Raw genomic sequence first — 18,561 nt, forward strand, 5'->3', positions numbered from 1 at the left:
CTTTTCATCTCTCAGGGCTGAGACCACATCGGGGCTCTCCTGGCTTATCAGGACCCCAGTCCTCCTGCAGCTTTGCCTGCTCTAGCGCTCGCTCACCCCCAGGAAAAAGGCCTTGTCGCAAGGCTGGGATGAAGGCAGCCCTACAAGGAAGCCTCTGGCCCATTCAGCAGCCCCTGCCACCATCACAACCTGAGTTGCGGTCTCTGTCCACGCAGCTAGACAGCTGCCGCCAGTCACAGGGCCCCAAAGCAGCTCTGCATTCTAGAGACTCCCAGGCTTGAACCTTTGCAAAATCAGATTAGTCGGGCATTTCCCAAAGCCTAACTGAGGGATCAGGGTTAAACCACAGAGCCTAGGACTTGCTGATCAGAAGGTCGGCGGTTCGAATCCTCGCAACGGAGACACAAGAACTACCCACACTGGAAGAATGGCAGACCAAGGTAATAGACTACATGGGACTGGCGGAGATGACCGGCAGAATCCGAGACCAAGGGAAAGAGACGGTGGAAGAAGATTGGAAGAAGTTTAAAATCTATCTTAAGAACTGTTGTAAAATTAATGAATGCTAAAATGTTTTGGGTAATGTAAAATAGAATTGCAGCGATTAACAATTGGATATGAAAAATAAGATCTAAAGAAAGTGTTATATTGAAATTAGGGGATGCTGAAAAGATTGATAACAGGGATGCAGAAAGGGGAGGTATGGGGAAGTCGCTGAAAGAAGGTTCAAGAAAAGAAAGGTTAAGAAAGTATACGTGTTTATATGTTTGTATGTCTATGTATTGTGTTGTATTGTTTTGTATTATGTGTGGAAAAACCAATAAAAAATTTATTTTAAAAAAAACGAATCCTCGCAACGGGGTGAGCTCCCGTTGCTCGGTCCCTGCTCCTGCCAACCTAGCAGTTCAAAAACATGTCAAAGTGCAAGTAGATAAATAGGTACCACTCCAGTGGGAAGGTAAACGGCGCTTCCATGCGCTGCTCTGGTTCGCCAGAAGCGGCTTTGCCATGCTGGCCACATGACCCGGAAGCTGTACGCCGGCTTCCTCGGCCAATAAAGCGAGATGAGCGCCGCAACCCCAGAGTCGGTCACGACTAGACCTAATGGTCAGGGGTCCCTTTACCTTTAACTGAGGGGTCGTCACATTTCCACATTCTATGCAGTTTTCTATCAGCCCCGCCCTTTCCCCAGGAAAACCTGCTCTTTAGCACTGAATGGGTACAAACATCCATCCGCCGAAAACCTGGTTGACGTTTGCTCTGCGATTCAGAGGCAAAGATGGGCTTTTTCCGGAGAGAAGTGGCAGGAATAGCAGAAGTCTAGGTGAGCCCCGAGAGTCCTGCCACCCTTCTCAGCCCAAACCTGGCGGCATTTGGCCACCAGGGTTTTGTACCCGACTCCATCCTCGGAGAAGGAGTGGCTTTGCTCACCCAGGAAGAAGCAGATGACTTCAGAGAGGCTGCAAAGGAGCATGCTGGGGGCCACGTCACCCAAAACCCGTCCGATGTGTTGCTCCGTCGACTCCCCAGGCTGTGGCTCACACCGCTGCAATGGGAGGCAGAGGGAGGGGGGTCTGAGAAAGGGAGGGTCCGCACCCACAGAGCAGCAAGGCGGAGAAGTCGAGGTGTCTTCTGGGTTTCTCAAAGAGGGGTGGTCTGGCCTCAGCTGTATGCAAAGGTGTCCCTCCAATCTGGGCTCTCTCAGACCCCCTTCTCCTTCCCCAAGGCCCAGCAGTCCTGAAGTAGGAGAGCTGCTCTGTTCCGGACAGGGCCAGCCTACCCAGAAACTCCAGCGGGTGCAGAATGCCGCGGTGAGACTCCTTACGGGGTCCTCGCTGCGAGATCACATTCACCCGGTGCTATACCAGCTGCACTGGCTCCCGGTGGAGTAAGGATCAGGTTTAAGGTGCTGGTTTTGACCTTTAAAGCCCTATACGGCCTAGGACCCTCGTACCTACGGGACCGCCTCTCCTGGTATGTCCCACGGAGGAACTTATGGTCTTCAAACAAAAACATCTTGAAGGTCCCGGGCCACAGGGAGGTTAGGCTGGCCTCAACCAAAGCCAGGGCTTTTTCGGCTGTGGCCCCGATCTGGTGGAATGTTCTGTCACAAGAGACTAGGGCCCTGCAGGATTTGACATCTTTCCGCAGGGCCTGCAAGACGGAGCTGTTCCACCAGGCCTTTGGCCAAGGCACAGCCTGACCCCCTCCTTTGGTAATCCTCTACCAACCTAGAGTTGGTAGAACTCTAGCCCAATGGTTGCTATTGATTTGATTTGAATTAATTTTATAATGAAATGATTTTAGAATGTTGTATTATTTTATTGTTGTTAGCTGCCCTGAGCCCGGCTTTGGCTGGGGAGGGCGGGATAGAAATAAAATTTATTTTATTATTATAAATTTATTACCCATGAGGCTGGGTGAGGCAGTTGCCTTGGGCAGCAGGGGACAGTTGGGAAGAGTGGTAGATCTGGACCCCCCAAGCAGCATGCTGCGTGCCGCTGCTTGCCCCCGTTGCCTGGGGCTGCTGCCTAACAAGAGCAAGGCCATGGCTGCCTCTGCTTGTGCCTCTTTAGCCTCCATTGCTCCTCCCGCTCAAGCAGCAAAAACACCTTTGTTCTGGACATGCCAAGCCTTGGGAGCCAATGGCACCCCTCCCAGCATTTCTCGCACCTGGTACTCCAGCACGAAGATGAAGATGTTGTCCGCACCGACCGCCAGCACCAGGAAGGGAACGACCTCGATGATGATGAGGGAGGAGGGCAGCCCTATGTAGGAGTAGAAGCCCAGGGACGACAGCACAGCCCCCAGGACCACCAGGATTCCTCCGAAGCCCAGCGTCACCTTGGAGTCCACCTGAAAAGATGAGGCAAGGCGTGGTGATGAGAGGGTGCTCCTCAGCAGCGAGGACGCACAGAGGCAAGCCCAGTCCTTGCACCTGCTTCTACACCCAGAGAGGCATGAAGCCTCTTCCGGATGTTGTGCTGGGTCCAGGAGAAGAGCAGGGCTCTCTCCGTGGTGGCACCAAACTCCTGAAGCACTCGGAAAGCAGCTGCTCCTTAAGTATTGGAAGCCTTGATGCTGCAGGAGGGACTGGAGCTCCTCTGCCCCCCTGCTTCTCCTCCTCCTCTTGGGTCTGGCCACCTCCACCCGCCTTGCCGTGGGGCAGCCCCTTCATACCAGGATGCGCTTCCAGCTGGAGTACTCGCCCAACGCCAGTGCAATGTACACAAAGATCACCACGTAGCTGACAGCAAAGATGGGGAGGTCCTCCCAGGTGGTGCGGTTGATCTCATCCTCCAGCGAACGCTGCAGGTATGGGGGGGGGGAATAAGAGGGCCTTAAGAGTCTATAGGGGAGAGTCTGCCTGAACCATCAAGGGGAAGACTTTCCACCTGCCTTCCCCACTCCCTTCCTGGCAGGTGTGGGGCAGATACTGCTTTTGCTGCTATTTGGATGTTTGCATTTTATTTGGATGTTTGCATTTTATTGTTTCAGTGTTTATTACCATGAGATGTTTGCCCTAATGATATTACGCATGACTTTTTGGTTCAGTCGTGCTCTGTTCCGTAACTGTTAATGCATTATCTTAAAATGTATTTATATATTTACTTTGTACGTTGTACGCCCTCCATAATATTCTTAAGAGGGTCCCTTCTCCAGTCTTCAGAGAGCAGCTGGAAGTGGGGTGGCAGAAAAAAGTCCTCCTTTCCTTCCACTCTGCAGTTTTAATCCGAAATCTCAGGCGCAGCACTGAGAGCTAGCGCTCATGAAATCCCCTGCCGCAAAACAATGGGAGTTTCGAATACTGCACCTTGAGCATGGAAAAGCAGCCGGGGAAGGACAACCAATGCGAAAGGCCAGCTCAGCATTGGTTTCTCAGGCACATAAGATGCTCAAAGCGCATAACTCAGGCTGGCCCTCCACATTCCTTGCACCAGCCGAGAGATGTCCCTGATTCTGTGCCCGCTCAGCTCAAGCTCTCAGGCAACACAGGGATGAGAGGGACATACAGTGGTACCTGGGGTTAAGAACTTAATTCTTTCTGGAGGTCCGTTCTTAACCTGAAACCGTTCTTAACCTGAGACAACACTTTAGCTAATGGGGCCTCCTGCCGCCGCCGTGCGATTTCTGTTCTCATCCTGAGGTAAAGTTCTTAACCCGAGGTACTACTTTCGGGTTAGCGGAGTCTGTAACCTGAAGCGTCCGTAACCTGAAGCGTCTGTAACCCGAGGTACCACTGTACTACTCGAAAGATCCCAAAGTTTAAAAATGATGAACATCAGGCTCTCCTGGCAAATTTTTCTCCTCTCCTCCAACACCGACCTGACTGATTTGGGCAGCGAGGCCAAAAAAAATAAGAATAAAGTAGACACAGCACAGGAGGGGAGTGGGGATGGAATATAACCCTCTCCAATCAGCCTAGCTTGGGACACGGGTGCTGCTGTGGGTTAAACCACAGAACCTAGGGCTTGCCGATCAGAAGGCCGGCGGTTCGAATCCCTGTGACAGGGTGAGCTCCCGTTGCTTGGTCCCTGCTCCTGCCAACCTAGCAGTTCGAAAGCACAAAAAGTGCAAGTAGATAAATAGGTACCGCTCCGGCGGGAAGGTAAATGGCGTTTCCGTGCGCTGCTCTGGTTCACAAGAAGCGGCTTAGTCATGCTGGCCACATGACCCGGAAGCTGTACGCTGGCTCCCTTGGCCAATAAAGCGAGATGAGTGCTGCAACCCCAGAGTCGGCCACGACTGGACCTAATGGTCAGGGGTCCCTTTGCCTTTTAATCAGCCTAGCAGGTCACTTTAGGGCTGGCTGGACACCTGGGGTCCACTGGTCAGTGGAATGGGCTGGTTCTGGCCGGCAGATGTTGGGCACCGCTGACCGCAGTGGTGTGAAGTCACCCCTGCCAGTAGCCCCAGCCCCCAATGGCAAATGGGAGGAATGAGGGTCCTCAGTAGGGACCCTGGTGGGGCAGTAGCAACACCCACCTCTGCCATGTAGGCGACTGTGTAGCTGTCTTCATGTTCCCGCTGGAATTCCTGCACGATCTCCAGGAACTGCTTCTCCCACAACATGGCAAAGTCAAATCGAGGGTCACTGGGAGGGAGGTTGTTCAAGGAGAAGGTCAGGATGAGGGCCTGGCCTTCCGAGTACTCCTCCTCTGTCAGGCAGAGAAGAAGGAGGTCACTGAGAGGCAGGTTGGGGGTGGCACATCCACAAGGCAGCAAGCCCCCCCCGAGAGCCCCAGTTTCCTCGAACACAGCCCCCCACCCTCTCCCTCAAACCACAGGTGTGGTGGTTTCACCAGGCCCCTCAGGTGCCACTGCTGGGCCTGACTAGGTGGGGCATCTTGAGGCCCTCAGGAATTTCCTCTCTGGATAAGTATAATGATGGAGGGCCTTCTTGGTAGTGGCACCCGCCATCCCACCAGATGTCAAAGAGAAAAACAACTACCAGACTTTTAGAAGACATCTGAAGGCAGCCCTGTTTAGGGAAGCTTTTAATGTTTAATAGGTTATTGTATTTTAGTGTTTTGTTGGAAGCCGCCCAGAGTGGCTGGGGAAACCCAGCCAGATGGGGGGGGTATAAATAATAATGATATATTATTATTGTTGTTGTTATTATTATTATTATTATTATTATTATTATTATTATTATTATTATTCCAGTACTTGGAACGAGTTTATACAGAATATATTAGGTGATGGATAAAGATTATGCACATCTGGATACAAATGTGCGGAAATGTAATTTCTTTTATTTTCATTTTGATTTGTGTTTTCCCCACCACCACCACCACTCATTTCTAAAAAAGAAAGGAAGGGGAAAAGAAAAATCAGGAAAAAAATATGAACAAGCTATTTTCTTTCTTTTTTCTTTCTTTTTTAGAAAGGAGCAATGGGGGGGAAGCGGGGGGGGGGGGACATAAGCCGTAGTGATAGAACTTGCGGATGTCCAATGCAGCTGAACGCTAGAAGTTACGGAATAGATAAAAGGAAGTCCTTGATGCCCTGCAAAGTTGAAATGTGGAACTTGGTGTATGTGAAGAGTTGAAAAAAAAATATTTAAACAAACTTTTTATAAAGAAACCAGAAGCTTTCCTATTGGGCATATTAGATTCAGATACCCCAAATGAAAATAAGAGCATATTCTTATACGCAACAATGGCAGCAAGAATAGTAATAGCTAAACATTGGAAAAGTGAAATAGTACCAACAAAAAAAGAGTAGAAGGACAGACTATTTGAATATTTTGACATGGCAAAACTGACGGATACAATTAGGGGGCAGTCTAACCAAAGGTTCCAAAAAGTGGGGGGAGTGTATAGAGATTACCTAAAAAAACCCCCAGTGTCCTCAAATCAAAACTTGGACTTGCACTGAGTAATTTTTGCAAACCACAATATGGTCTATAACTAAGTACAGTAGATGGAGAAGGGTAGGAATGATGAAATGAGAAAGAAAGAGATTAACAAACAGGAAAATAGACCTGCTAGGAGGAGGAAGGAAGTAATACTAGAAAAGAATAAGAATGGGAAATATAAAATAGGGTAACATAATTCTGTGTGCAAGACTATACGGATTTATGGCTTTATGTGTTTGTCATTTGTTTTGTGTTTTCTTTTTATTTTGTTTCTTAATTGTCCTTACATCTTAGTGTGTGTGTTTATGTCTTGTAACAAAAAGTTAATAAAAGCATTTTTTTAAAAAAACGTAAGCTGTGGTGGTTGCCACAGTACCAACATAGCACATGTGCATGTGCACACACACACACACACCGCCCTGGCCTTAAAAAAATGTCTTAATACCACTTATAACTGCATGACACAAAAGACCCAATCTTTCCTCCAAGGGGGTGGGCATGCCTCTTACCTGGATACCCCCCGACGGCCAGGAAAGGGAAGACAGGTGCTCCGTAATCTGCCATGCAGCTCAGCTCCAGTGAAGTGATGTCTTGGAAAGAGAGAGGTGAGCTGCGAAGGCAAAGGAATTGAGCACCCAGTGAGAAATCGGCATTAAGGACCCTCCGGGAAGCCCTCCTGATTTCAGAGGAAAAGAGCCGCCTCGTTCACCAGGGACAGCAGAAGACGCTGCCTTTGCCAGAACCGGCCCATCAAGCTCTGCACTGTCTGCTTCAGGCGTGGTGAACCTCCTGCCCACAAGCCAAAATTCCGCAACCAGGGGTTCAGCTATGGCCCCCAAACCGCAGTCACTTGCCCCACACCTGAAATTGCAGGTGGGGCGGGAAGAGAAGCAGCGGGCAGGGCACAACTAGGAGCCCTAAAGTGCTGAAGGACAGGAGAGCCAAATCCTGCTGAATCAGCTGCACACACAGGGAACTCACTTGAGCAGCCACTGTCTGAAAAAAGAAGGGTCACTGGCTGGGATGGAGGCATGGGGCTTGCAAGGTGCTTTGCGGCAGACTCTGTTTCCCAGGGCCAGTCCCGGATTTACAGAAGCCATCATCCCAGTTCCTCACTTGATCCCAGAATGTCCCGCTTTTCCTTAAAGGTAAAGGTATCCCTGACCATTTGGTCCAGTCTTGGACGACTCTGGGGTTGCGACGCTCATCTCTCTTTATTGGCCAAGGCAGCCAGCGTACAGCTTCCGGGTCATGTGGCCAGCATGACTAAGCCGCTTCTGGTGAACCAGAGCAGCGCATGTAAACGCTGTTTACTTTCCCACCAGAGCGGTACCTGTTTATCTACTTGCACTTTGACGTGCTTTCGAACTGCTAGGTTGGCAGAAGCAGGGACCTCACCCCGTCGCAGGGATTCAGACCGCTGACCTTCTGATCGGCAAGTCCCAGGCTCTGTGGTTTAACCCATAGCGCCACCCCGAGTCTCTGTAGGAAGAGAGCTCCAAATCCACCCTCGTGCTTTGCAAGGTGCTTTGCACCAGACCCTAGTTCCCAGGGCCAGTCCCGGATTTACAGAAGCCATCACCCCAGTTCCTCATTTGATCCTGGAATGTCCCGCTTTTCCTTAGGACGTCCCTATTTCGATCGGAGAAGTGCTGGAGGTTATGGAGTTATGCCACCCCTGAGCCAAGGAGATAACTATAGAGTGGAACCTCAGTTTTCAAGCGTCTCAGAAGCCAAACGTTTTGGACGCCAAAAACCCAGAAGTAATTGCTTCCGTTTTTGAACATGCCTTGGAAGCCGAACGGCTTCCGCTGCGTGTTTTTCTTTTTTCTCAATGGATTTTGCCGACCGCCAATTACTCCCAGTTTTTGAATGTTTCGGAAGCCGAACAGTCTTCCGGAATGGATTACATTCGAAAACTGAGGTTCCACTGTACAACCTTCAGAAGACATCTGAAGACAGCTTGTATAAGGAAGTTTTTTAATGTTCACATATGTTTCTAAAGGGGCCGCGGGTAGTGCTGTGGGTTAAACCACAGAGCCTAGGACTTGCCAATCAGAAGGTCGGTGGTTCGAATCCCCACGACGGGGTGAGTTCTCGTTGCTTGGTCCCTGCTCCTGCCAACCTAGCAGTTCGAAAGCACATCAAAATGCAAGTAGATAAATAGGTACCGCTCCGGCGGGAAGGTAAATGGCGTTTCCATGCGCTGCTCTGGTTTGCCAGAAGCGGCTTTGTTATGCTGGTCACATGACCCGGAAGCTGTACACTGGCTCCCTCGGCCAATAAAGCGAGATGAGCGCCGCAACCCCAGAGTCGGCCACGACTGGACCTAATGGTCAGGGGTCCCTTTACCTTTATGTTTTTATATGTGTTGGAAGCCGCCCAGAGTGGCTGGGGCTACCCAGTCAGATGGGTGGGGTATAAAAGAGAATTTCATTATTATGGAATAGGACATCCCTATTTTCTTTTCTTTTTTTGAAATAATTTTTATTGATTTGCATCAAGGACATCCCTATTTTCATGCTGTGTTCTGATTGGTCTCACCACCTGTCCACGTTGGCATGGAGGGGTGGGGGCCACAGAGCCAAAACGTCCCCCCCCCAGTCAACCTCAGTTTGCAGCGGCTCTCCAGGTTCCCAGGCCTTTCTCAACCCTACCTAGAGATGAAGCTGGGGACGAACAGAGGACCTTCTGCTTGCCGATCTGGGGCTCTAAGCCTGAGCCACAGGCAAAGGGGCAATGGCACTTGGGGGAGGAAGGCATCTGCTGTTGCTGGACTGCATGAGCAGAGACTCGGAGCCAGCAGGAGGTTGCCAACCCTCCACTCTGAAGGCCACCCCGGGCGCTGCCAACAAAACCAGGCTCCCGGGAAGGCCCAGCCTCACCTCCCGCCTCGAGGGCTGTGCCAAGATGGCGCAGGAGGTACCGTATTTTTTGCTCCATAACACTCACTTTTTTCCTCCTAGAAAGTAAGGGGAAATGTCTGTGCGTGTTATGGAGTGAATGCCTACGGATGGCGGGGGGGATCTGCTGCAATCGTGAGCAGAGGATCCATGGTTCCCCTTCCTTCCCTCCTCCGTGGCTCGCTTTGAAACAGCAAAGCGGGAGAAGAGCCGCTGAGTGGGGAGGAGAGAGGGACAGAAAGCCTGCTTGCTTTAAAGGAGCAAAGCAGGAGAGGAGAGGAGCCGCTTACACTCTGTCCAGTTGGCTCCTTTAAAGCAAGCAGGCTCTCTGTCCCTCTCTTCTCCCCACTCTGCTCGCTAAATAGCAGCAAAGTTTTTCAGCTCGCTAAGCCGGGGAGGTGGGAGAGAAGCAGAACCTGCTTTCTTTAAAGGAGCAAAGGAGGAGCCTTCTCCCCTTACACCCCTCTTCTGCATTATTAGCAGCATCCTTTCTCCACACACCCCACGCATGCTCCTTGTCCCTTGAGTGCTTTTCCTTCCCTACCCACTTAAAACGTGGTTACAAAGCACGGATCCACATGGATCCTCAGGATTTTTGCACTGGGTCACCCCAAATTCACCATCAGATCACATAGCATGTCCATGGCTACAGCTTGCACCAAAAAAATCATGCACCCACTGTTGCCTGGGGCCGCAGTGGTGCAAAAATGTGGTTACAAAGCACGGATCCACATGGATCCTCAGGATTTTTGCACTGGGTCACCCCAAATTCACCATCAGATCACATAGCATGTCCATGGCTACAGCTTGCACCAAAAAAATCACGCACCCACTGTTGCCTGGGGCCGCAGTGGTGCAAAAATGTGGTTACAAAGCATGGATCCACATGGATCCTCAGGATTTTTGCATTGGGCTACCCCAAACTCACCGTCAGATCACATGTCTGTGGCCACAGCATGAGCCACAAAAATCATATATCCACTGTTTTGTTTAGAATATTTATTTTCTTGTTTTCCTCCTCTGAAAACTATGTGCGTGTTATGGTCTGGTGCGTGTTATAGAGTGAAAAATACGGTAATTTGTTCCTGACTCCAAACATAGGACTCAGCCAGATGCACACCCCCTGCTCCAGCTCAGCCTGATCAAAACAAAGGCCGCTGTCCCACTAAAGTGTATATTAAAAAAGGGGGTCCCATGGGGGCCAGGGCTTACTTGACGCAATAGAGGAAGTGGTCTCGCCAGTCCACAGTGCCATTCTTGCCCCTCATCGTCTGGTTGGCCGTCATATTGAGGCGGGTCACGTTGTTCTGAAAATACTGCAACAGGCTGTTGACGCAGCAGTCAGAGAGGGTAGAATTCTCAGGGTTCAGGGGGGCATAGCAGATATCCTTCAGAGAGATGTACCTGCCATACTCCGCAGACCAGACCTCGATGGCTTGCAGCCTCTGCTGCAGGTCCAGCAGGTCCAGTAGAACCTCCATGGAGAGGATGCCGCTGAAATTCTTATTGCCCAGGATGAGGGAGTCGTAGGTGTAGTTGGGACGGTCCTTGGCGGTCATGATGACCTGGTTAGTCCTGAAGAAGGGCCCAAAGTTCTCGTCATAGAAGGTCTTCTCCTTCCGGGCCTGACTGTCGGGTTTGGACCACAGCTCCACAGGGTCTGTGGTCAGCTGGATAAAGACCAGCCCGCTGGAGAGCCCTATCACCACCGCCACCGAGATGGTGATCACCTGGATGGGGTAAGAGGCCACCAGTGTGCCCCAGCAGCTGAATATCCTGGCCAGGAAGTCATGTGTGGCCTGGCTCACATTCTGAGAACAGGTTGGTTTGGGCATGGCTTTCTTGGGACCTTTGTCCTTCTGTTTCCGACACGAGCAGGAGCACCCTCGCTGGATTAGGAAGGCCACAAACAGCACCATGAGGAGGCAGAAGAGGAAGATGCACAGGAACAGGACCCCACCCATTCCCCCCACTTGGAAGGGCTTCTGGGCAGGGTGAGGGTCCAGGGCTGCAGGACATGCCTGGGAACAGTCCTGGCAGGAACACCTCTCCTTGGTCCCATTGCCCACTGCCTCGCTGCACTTCCAGGCCGTTCCGTTGAAGGGCACGATGCCACCCTGAATTGGGGCAGAGCCTTCGGGCACCAGCTGGAAGGAGATGGCCAAAGGGGCCACCCCGTTGCTTATGTCCCCCTGGAAATCCAGCCACCTCTGGCTGTTGCACAAGGTGGCCCCATATTTGCCACACATGGTGCTGATGGCGTAGCCGCCCGTCGCCGGCATCCTCACCCCTTTGCAAGAGTCGAAGGACTCCTGAGCAAAGCGCTGGCTGTAGTAGCACTGGTACTCCAGTACCCCTTGCTTCTCCTCCCCCTCGATGGTGCGGTTGAAATAGCGGGTGATGTTGGTGAAGAGGCTCTGGTCCGGGCTGCAAGTGCTCTGGCAGTAGATGCTGGCAAAGTTCTCCGAACAGGATGGGCAGCGAGACAGAATCGCCTGGGACATGGACAGGCTGGTCTGCAGGTCTCGCAGCTGGGCCTCGGAGCAGCAGGCGAAGGTGTCATCGGCCCCCGTGAACAGCATCGGGCAGATGGTCTGGAGGAGGTTGAGGTGGGAGCCATTGAGTTTCCGGGCCGGCGTGTTGGAGATGCAAGGGACAACTGCTGGGAGAAGACTGGAACCGATTTCGGGGTTCTTGCCGCACACTCCGTAGAAGGAACAGTATTTTGCCTGATGGATTGGTGTGAGGGCAGCCGCCTTGGTCCCATAGGAGGGGGAGGGAGAGGGAGAGATGTCATACAGAACCGATCATTTCTTAGTATTTATTTTGTCAATTAGGTCTAGACTTTTTTGTCACCACTATTGTGCTTCAATTCCTCAAACTTCCTTCCTGTCAAAGTCTCTTCTATTGTGAAGACAGAAGCAGAGAATTCATTCTGCTTCTCTGCAGTCACCTTATTCTCCTTTGGCACAAATTTCACCCCCTCATCACCCAAAGACACTCCACTGCCTCCCTAACTGGCTGGCTGCTAGCAATATACAGTGGTAAAAAGGTAAAGGTAAAGGGACCCCTGACCATTAGGTCCAGTCGTGGCCGGCTCTGGGGTTGCGGCGCTCATCTCGCTTTACTGGCCGAGGGAGCCGGCGTACAGCTTCCGGGTCGTGGCCAGCATGACTAAGCCGCTTCTGGCGAACCAGAGCAGTGCACAGAAACGCCATTTACCTTCCCGCTGGAGCAGTACCTATTTATCTACTTGCACTTTGACGTGCTTTCAAACTGCTAGGTTGGCAGTACCTCGGGTTAAGTACTTAATTCGTTCCGGAGGTCTGTTCTTAACCTGAAGCACCACTTTAGCTAATGGGGCCTCCTGCTGCTGCTGCGCCGCCAGAGCACAATTTCTGTTCTCATCCTGAAGCAAAGTTCTTAACCTGAAGCACTATTTCTGGGTTAGCGGAGTCTGTAACCTGAAGCGTATGTAACGTGAAGCGTATGTAACCCGAGGTACCACTGTACCTGAGAGCTTTCATTGCTTGTGGTCTCTCTGTTTTTAGCAATTTGCTCCTCGAATACTTTTCTTCTTCTTTTTTGCATTCCTTACTGTCTGCTTACTTTTCTCTGCATTTTCGTGTTCCTTTTTGGTCTCATTTGAACAAGACTTCCATTTTCTAATGGAAATCTTCTTGCCTCTCTAACAGCTTATTTGACCACATTGACACCCTGGCAGTACCTCGTTTGATCTGCAGTGCATACATTCTATCTAATACTGTAGTTTTAAACAACCCCCCCCCAAAATATTTGGAGAGAATTGACCCTCTTGACTTGACCCTTGCAACTTCCTTTTTGTCGCAGTCCTCTCCGTTTTGAGAAGTTTCAAATGTGACCGCTGGATTTTCTTTGCAATTGTCTATTTGCACATACACTGAATCAGAAAGCACTATGGTCGCTGTTCCCAGTTGGTTCAAGAATACTTGCACCATGTTCTGGTGCCACTTAAGATTAAGTCCCGGGCACCCTGCTTTGTGCAACTGTTCCTAGGGCACAGACATTGAGGGCATCTAGAAATGCTACCTCTACGTGTGATGTGTACCCAACAACCTAGACCAGGGGTCAGCAACCTTTTTCAGCCGGGGGCCGGTCCACCGTCCCTCAGACCATGTGGTGGGCCGGACTATATTTTGAAAAAGAAAAAAATGAACAAATTCCTATGCCCCACAAATAACCCAGAAATGCATTTTAAATAAAATCACACATTCTACTCATGTAAAAACACCAGGCGGGCCCCACAAATAACCCAGAGATGCATTTTAAATAAAAATACACATTCTACTTATGTAAAAACACACTGATTCCCGGACCGTCAGCGGGCTGGATTTAGAAGGCGATTTGGCCGCATCCGGCCCCCGGGCCTTAGTTTGTCTACCCCTGGCCTAGACAAGCATAACTGAAGTTGCCTATTACTATAGCATTACCTCTTTCGGATGTTTCCTTGATTTCGTTCTCCATCTGAATATCTCCCTGAGCATTTTTGCCAAGGGGATAACATGTCCCCAGTACAAAGTTACTCTTGGGACCCAGCATTACCACACACAACGATTATTCGGACCGATGCTTGTCTGTGTCCTCTTTGACACAGTGCAAGACCTCCTCTAGAAAACCCTCTGCCCTATTCTTCCTATTATGTTTGCATCCTTAGATAATTGTGTCTCACCGGCCCTCTCTGTTCCACTACGTTTCCCCTTGGCTGTGAGAATCCGCACTAAAATCCCTGTTTCCTCTCAAAACGCACACATTAAAATATATTTGGAGGCCTTGTTTTTGAGCCAAGAACTGCACTGGAACTGTGGGGAACTGTGAAAGTACAACTGAATTCTGATCCGTCCAGGAGGGTGGATCTCATCAGACTGGCAAGAACTCAGACTCCTCAAGGTGGGAGAGGCACCTCTTCCACAAGGCTGTCAACATCGCTTGCTGTATGGTCTCCTATGTATCTGCTATGCTATTTTGTTACTGATAGTGGAAGCTGGTTTTCCACCGCTCTGGACGGCAGGACCCAAACCAGTGGATTCCAGTGACAAGAAAAGAGATTCCAGCTAAATCTTTCTGACAGTAAGAGCTGTTTGACAGCACAACAGGCTCCCTTGGAAGGTGACAGACACCACTGGCGATTTTAAAGCAGACATTGAATAGCCATCTGCCAGGGATACTTTAGCTGCAATTCCTGCCCTGCAAGGATTTGGACTAGATGACCCTTGGGGTCATTCCCAACTGTATGATTTCTGCCTTCGTAAACCAGTGTGAACGTCTTAGGAAAGCAAAGTTGGACAACGTCTGTCTGTTGTTGCCTGGCAGTCCAGAGATATAGGACCCATTATCTGTGGGCAGCTGAAACAGGACAGAGATGGACTTGGGCTGCCCATTTAATTCCATCTCATCCTGCTCCCCTAAGAAACAGCTCGGTTGCCCGAGGCCCTTCGAAGGCTGTTGCCTCCTGAAGCCCTCTTGCCCTTCCCTCCATCATCCACCCCCACCAGGCCCTGGACCTCACTCACCAGGCCCAGCCCGGCCCTGGAAAGCACCAAGGCAAGCAGGATGGCGCTCAGCATCCTGGCAGCTTGTCCTCAGTCCCAAACAGAAGCTTCAGAAAGGAGGGAGTGCCCAGGACTTGCTCTGCCAAGGTGCCTGTCACAAGTCCACCCGACGCCCAGTTATTAGCAGACCTGGTCTGACATCTGGGGAGCCAATCAGGCTGCACCAAGGCTGTAAAACCCCTGCTATCATTAACCTGAAAGTGGAGCTGAGGTTCTTCGGACTTGCTTCGGGGAGACCTACCTGTTGTACGCTCTTCAGTCACAAGGACGTAAGAAAAGCCTGCTGGATCGGGGCCATGGCCCATTTAGTCCATCATCCTGTCCTCGCAGTGGCTGAACTGGCACACCAGAACCCTCCCATCCTGTGGCTTTCAGCAACTGGGATCCAGAAGTATGGCTGCCTCCAACTGTGGAAGCAGAGCCGAGCCATCAAGGCCAGCAGCCATGGATGGCCCTCTCCTTCTCCATGAATTTGTCCAACCTTCTTTTAAAGCCATCCAAGTTGGTGGCCATCATTGCCTCCTGTAGGGGCAAGTTCCACATTTCAACTGTGTAGGGCGTTGGCGAGACCTCCTCCACGGAGGCTGCCATCTTGAGTTCTCTTCGCCGGGAGGGTCACAGGGACGGAGAGGGCGGTGGCAGCGGCAGCAGAAGCAGCAGCAGCGATGTTGTCTCATTTGGCCATGCGTGCCCTGGCCCCGGCTGGTGGCCTGAAGAGCTTGGCGCCCGCTCTGCCCCTGGGGGCAGTGCAAATATGAAGACCACTTCACACAAGTCAGCAACACTTCGCTCCTGTGCCACCTCTTCCAGAGACAGGAAGAAAAGTCTGCCATGGAATCTTCCCTGAAGAAATTTTCCTTATACCCTAAAACAGGAGTCACAGGCCCCTATATATATGGGACTAGGCTTCTGCTCTACATGCTAAGGAACTTTACGTAGTTAACCATGAAACAATAGCTGGAAGTGTTATGGTGGGAATTCTCATCTATATAATAAAGAAGTACGGTGCAGATGTAGCAGCTTTTGCTGACAAGCTCAATGAGGCTACTATACCATAAGCAACATCTGTGAAAAATGTGATGATAGCTGACCACACCACAGCTATTGGAGAAGAAAGAGCAGTGGAGAGTTGAGGGTCGTCACTATCTCTGATACCAAGCAGAACAATGTTGCTATAATGCTTGAGACAAACTACAGAGAGAGGCTGTTTACTGTATACACAGAAGTGAAGAAGCGGCTGGATTATCATGTGGCAATACAGCATCTCAAGCGGAATAGTTCCAGCATTGTGAGAGGTGATAAACTTCTCTCTCCATTTTATCCATGCTGTGCATTATTTTACAAATGTACATTATGCTGCCTCTTTACCATTTCGCTAAACTAAAATGTCCGAAATGCTGCAACCTTTCCTTGCAGGCGAGTCGCTCCATCCCTTTGATCATTTGGGTTGGCCATTTTGGATCCTCCTCCAGCTCCACAATATCCTTATTAAAGCGAGGGGACCAAAACTTCACACAGTATCCCAAATGCAGTTGCACCAGATTCGGGTTAAGAACTTAATTTGTTCTGGAGGTCTGTTTTTAACCTGAAACTGTTCTTAACCTGAAGCACCACTTTAGCTAATGGGGCCTCCTGCTGCCGCCGTGCCTCTGGAGCACGATTTCTGTTCTCATCCTGAAGCAAAGTTCTTAACCCGAAGCACTATTTCTGGGTTAGCGGAGTCTGTAACCTGAAGCGTCTGTAACCCGAGGTACCACTGTACTGGCATTGAAACAGGCGAGCTATAAGCTGCCTAACACAGCCCACAGTATCTTGGCTGCCCAAAACTCCCCGCCACGGCCCCTCCAAAGACTGATGGTCCTCTTCAGGTAAGATGGAGCACCTGGCAGACCCTGCCCCACCACCCAGCATTTGCTCAATTCTCCCTCCAGGATCCCCTGCCTCAAGCATTTCACTAGTCATACCTTGGGTTGCGCTCTGCAGCAACCCAGAAGTAACGGAACACGTTACTTGCGGGTTTCGCCGCTCGTGCAGACAGTCTAAATGACGTCACGCGCATGCGCAAAAGCAGTTAATTGCAACCTGCGCAGGCACAGGATGCGAACAGGGCTCCAGAACAGATAATAATAATAATAATAATAATAATAATAATAATAATAATAATTTATTATTTATACTCCATCCATCTGGCTGGGTTTCCCCAGCCACTCTGGGCGGCTTCCAACAAAAGACTAAAATACAGAAACGTATTAAACATTGAAAGCTTCCCTAAACAGGGCTGCCTTCAGATGTCTTCTAAAAGTTTGGTAGTTATTTTTCTCTTTGACATCTGGTGGGTGTTCCACAGGGCGGGTGCCACTACCGAGAAGGCCCTCTGCCTGGTTCCCTGTAACTTGGCTTCTCGCAATGAGGGAACCGCCAGAAGGCCCTCGGCGCTGGATCTCAGTGTCTGTGCAGAACAATGGAGGTGGAGACGCTCCTTCAGTATACTGGACAGAGGCCATTTAGGGCTTTAAAGGTCAGCACCAACACTTTGAATTGTGCTCGGAAACTTTCTGGGAGCCAGTGTAGGTCTTTCAAGACCGGTGTTATATGGTCTCGGCAGCCACTCCCAGTCACCAGTCTAGCTGCTGCATTCTGGATTAGTTGTAGTTTCCGGGTCACCTTCAAAGGTAGCCCCATGTAGAGTGCATTGCAGTAGTCCAAGCGAGAGATAACCAGAGCATGCACCACTCTGGCGAGACAGTCTGCGGGCAGGGAGGGTCTCAGCCTGCGTACCAGATGGAGCTGGTAAACAGCTGCTCTGGACACAGAACTCACCTGTGCCTCCATGGACAGTTGTGAGTCCCGCTCGTATCCAGAAGTACCACTGTATTTAAAGCAAATGCAGAAGGTGCTATTTCCCCCTTCTGGGGTCGCCGCCCCACAATACACTGTGAAAATCAATACAACCCTTCAGGGTTTGGGGGGGGGGTGTGATATTCTCAGGAACAGCTGAGCTTTAACAGGAAATGGTGTACCCAGCTGAGGGGTGAAGAAGGCAGGGCTGGGGGGGCCGTTTTTGGAACCAAACTGCTGTTGCAGCCCAGATGGGGAACACCCCCAGATGGGGCTAATTCGTTTTGCCACATGGCAGCAAGGAAGGTGCCTGTCTCCCTCCCTCCCTGTGAAAAAAGCAGGCCTGGTAGCCCGCTCAACCTGGCGACCCACTCAAGGCAAAGACACCGAATTGCCAAGTCACACCACGCCTGGCTTTGACCCTTGCAAGTGCAAAGCCACGTAAGCTTCTTGGGGAAACATCCGAGGAGGAAGCAGTGCAGTTGAAGGCAAGGAAAGCCGGGGGTGGGGGGTTGAGGAACAGGACAGGGAGTTGCGTGTTTGTTGCTTATGGTCTAAGAGGCCTTGCCCAGGAGGGTCCGCAGGCTCTGTCTGCTGCCTCCACCTTGAGCTGCTTATCTTCCTTCCTCCTCAAGGTTTACAAGCCTGGCCTGGCCTTGACGCCTGATAAGGCCAAGGGAGCCTGGGCAATAGTCCACTAGTTGCCATTATTGGCAGCTGCTGGCACAGGTAGCCACAAGCAGAACAAGGCCCACAAGACGCACCACGGAGGCGGGGGCCCGTTCTGTGAGCAGACCTGCTATCACCCTGGAAGAGCCTTGCTCTGCCTTCACCTCAGACCCGGGGAGCAAAGGGCTGGGGTGGGGCCCAG

General features: G+C 50.9%; 1 protein-coding gene and 1 pseudogene across 2 annotated transcripts in view; one reads left to right on the forward strand and one right to left on the reverse strand.

Annotated features, from left to right (window-relative positions):
- NPC1L1 (NPC1 like intracellular cholesterol transporter 1) overlaps positions 1 to 14,938 on the reverse strand; it is a 46,296-nt gene extending 31,358 nt beyond the window's left edge. The window contains exons 1-7 of the mRNA XM_083629263.1: positions 14,814 to 14,938; positions 10,477 to 12,020; positions 6,871 to 6,971; positions 4,987 to 5,159; positions 3,181 to 3,309; positions 2,674 to 2,856; positions 1,432 to 1,546 (exon numbers count right to left, since the gene is read on the reverse strand). Coding sequence (XP_083485389.1) covers positions 1,432 to 1,546; positions 2,674 to 2,856; positions 3,181 to 3,309; positions 4,987 to 5,159; positions 6,871 to 6,971; positions 10,477 to 12,020; positions 14,814 to 14,867 — 2,299 coding nt within the window. The 5' untranslated portion in view covers positions 14,868 to 14,938. The remainder of the gene's footprint in view (positions 1 to 1,431; positions 1,547 to 2,673; positions 2,857 to 3,180; positions 3,310 to 4,986; positions 5,160 to 6,870; positions 6,972 to 10,476; positions 12,021 to 14,813) is intronic.
- A 492-nt stretch (positions 14,939 to 15,430) lies between these two features.
- On the forward strand, positions 15,431 to 18,391 carry LOC310768088 (ATP synthase F(0) complex subunit B1, mitochondrial-like; annotated as a pseudogene). Its single transcript has 2 exons — positions 15,431 to 16,140; positions 18,326 to 18,391. The product of its transcript is annotated as an ATP synthase F(0) complex subunit B1, mitochondrial-like (transcript).
- Positions 18,392 to 18,561: the final 170 nt, after the last annotated feature.

This window comes from Podarcis filfolensis (genome assembly GCF_964270895.1).
Source record: "Podarcis filfolensis genome assembly, chromosome: 8".
Classification (NCBI taxonomy): Eukaryota; Metazoa; Chordata; class Lepidosauria; order Squamata; family Lacertidae; genus Podarcis; species Podarcis filfolensis.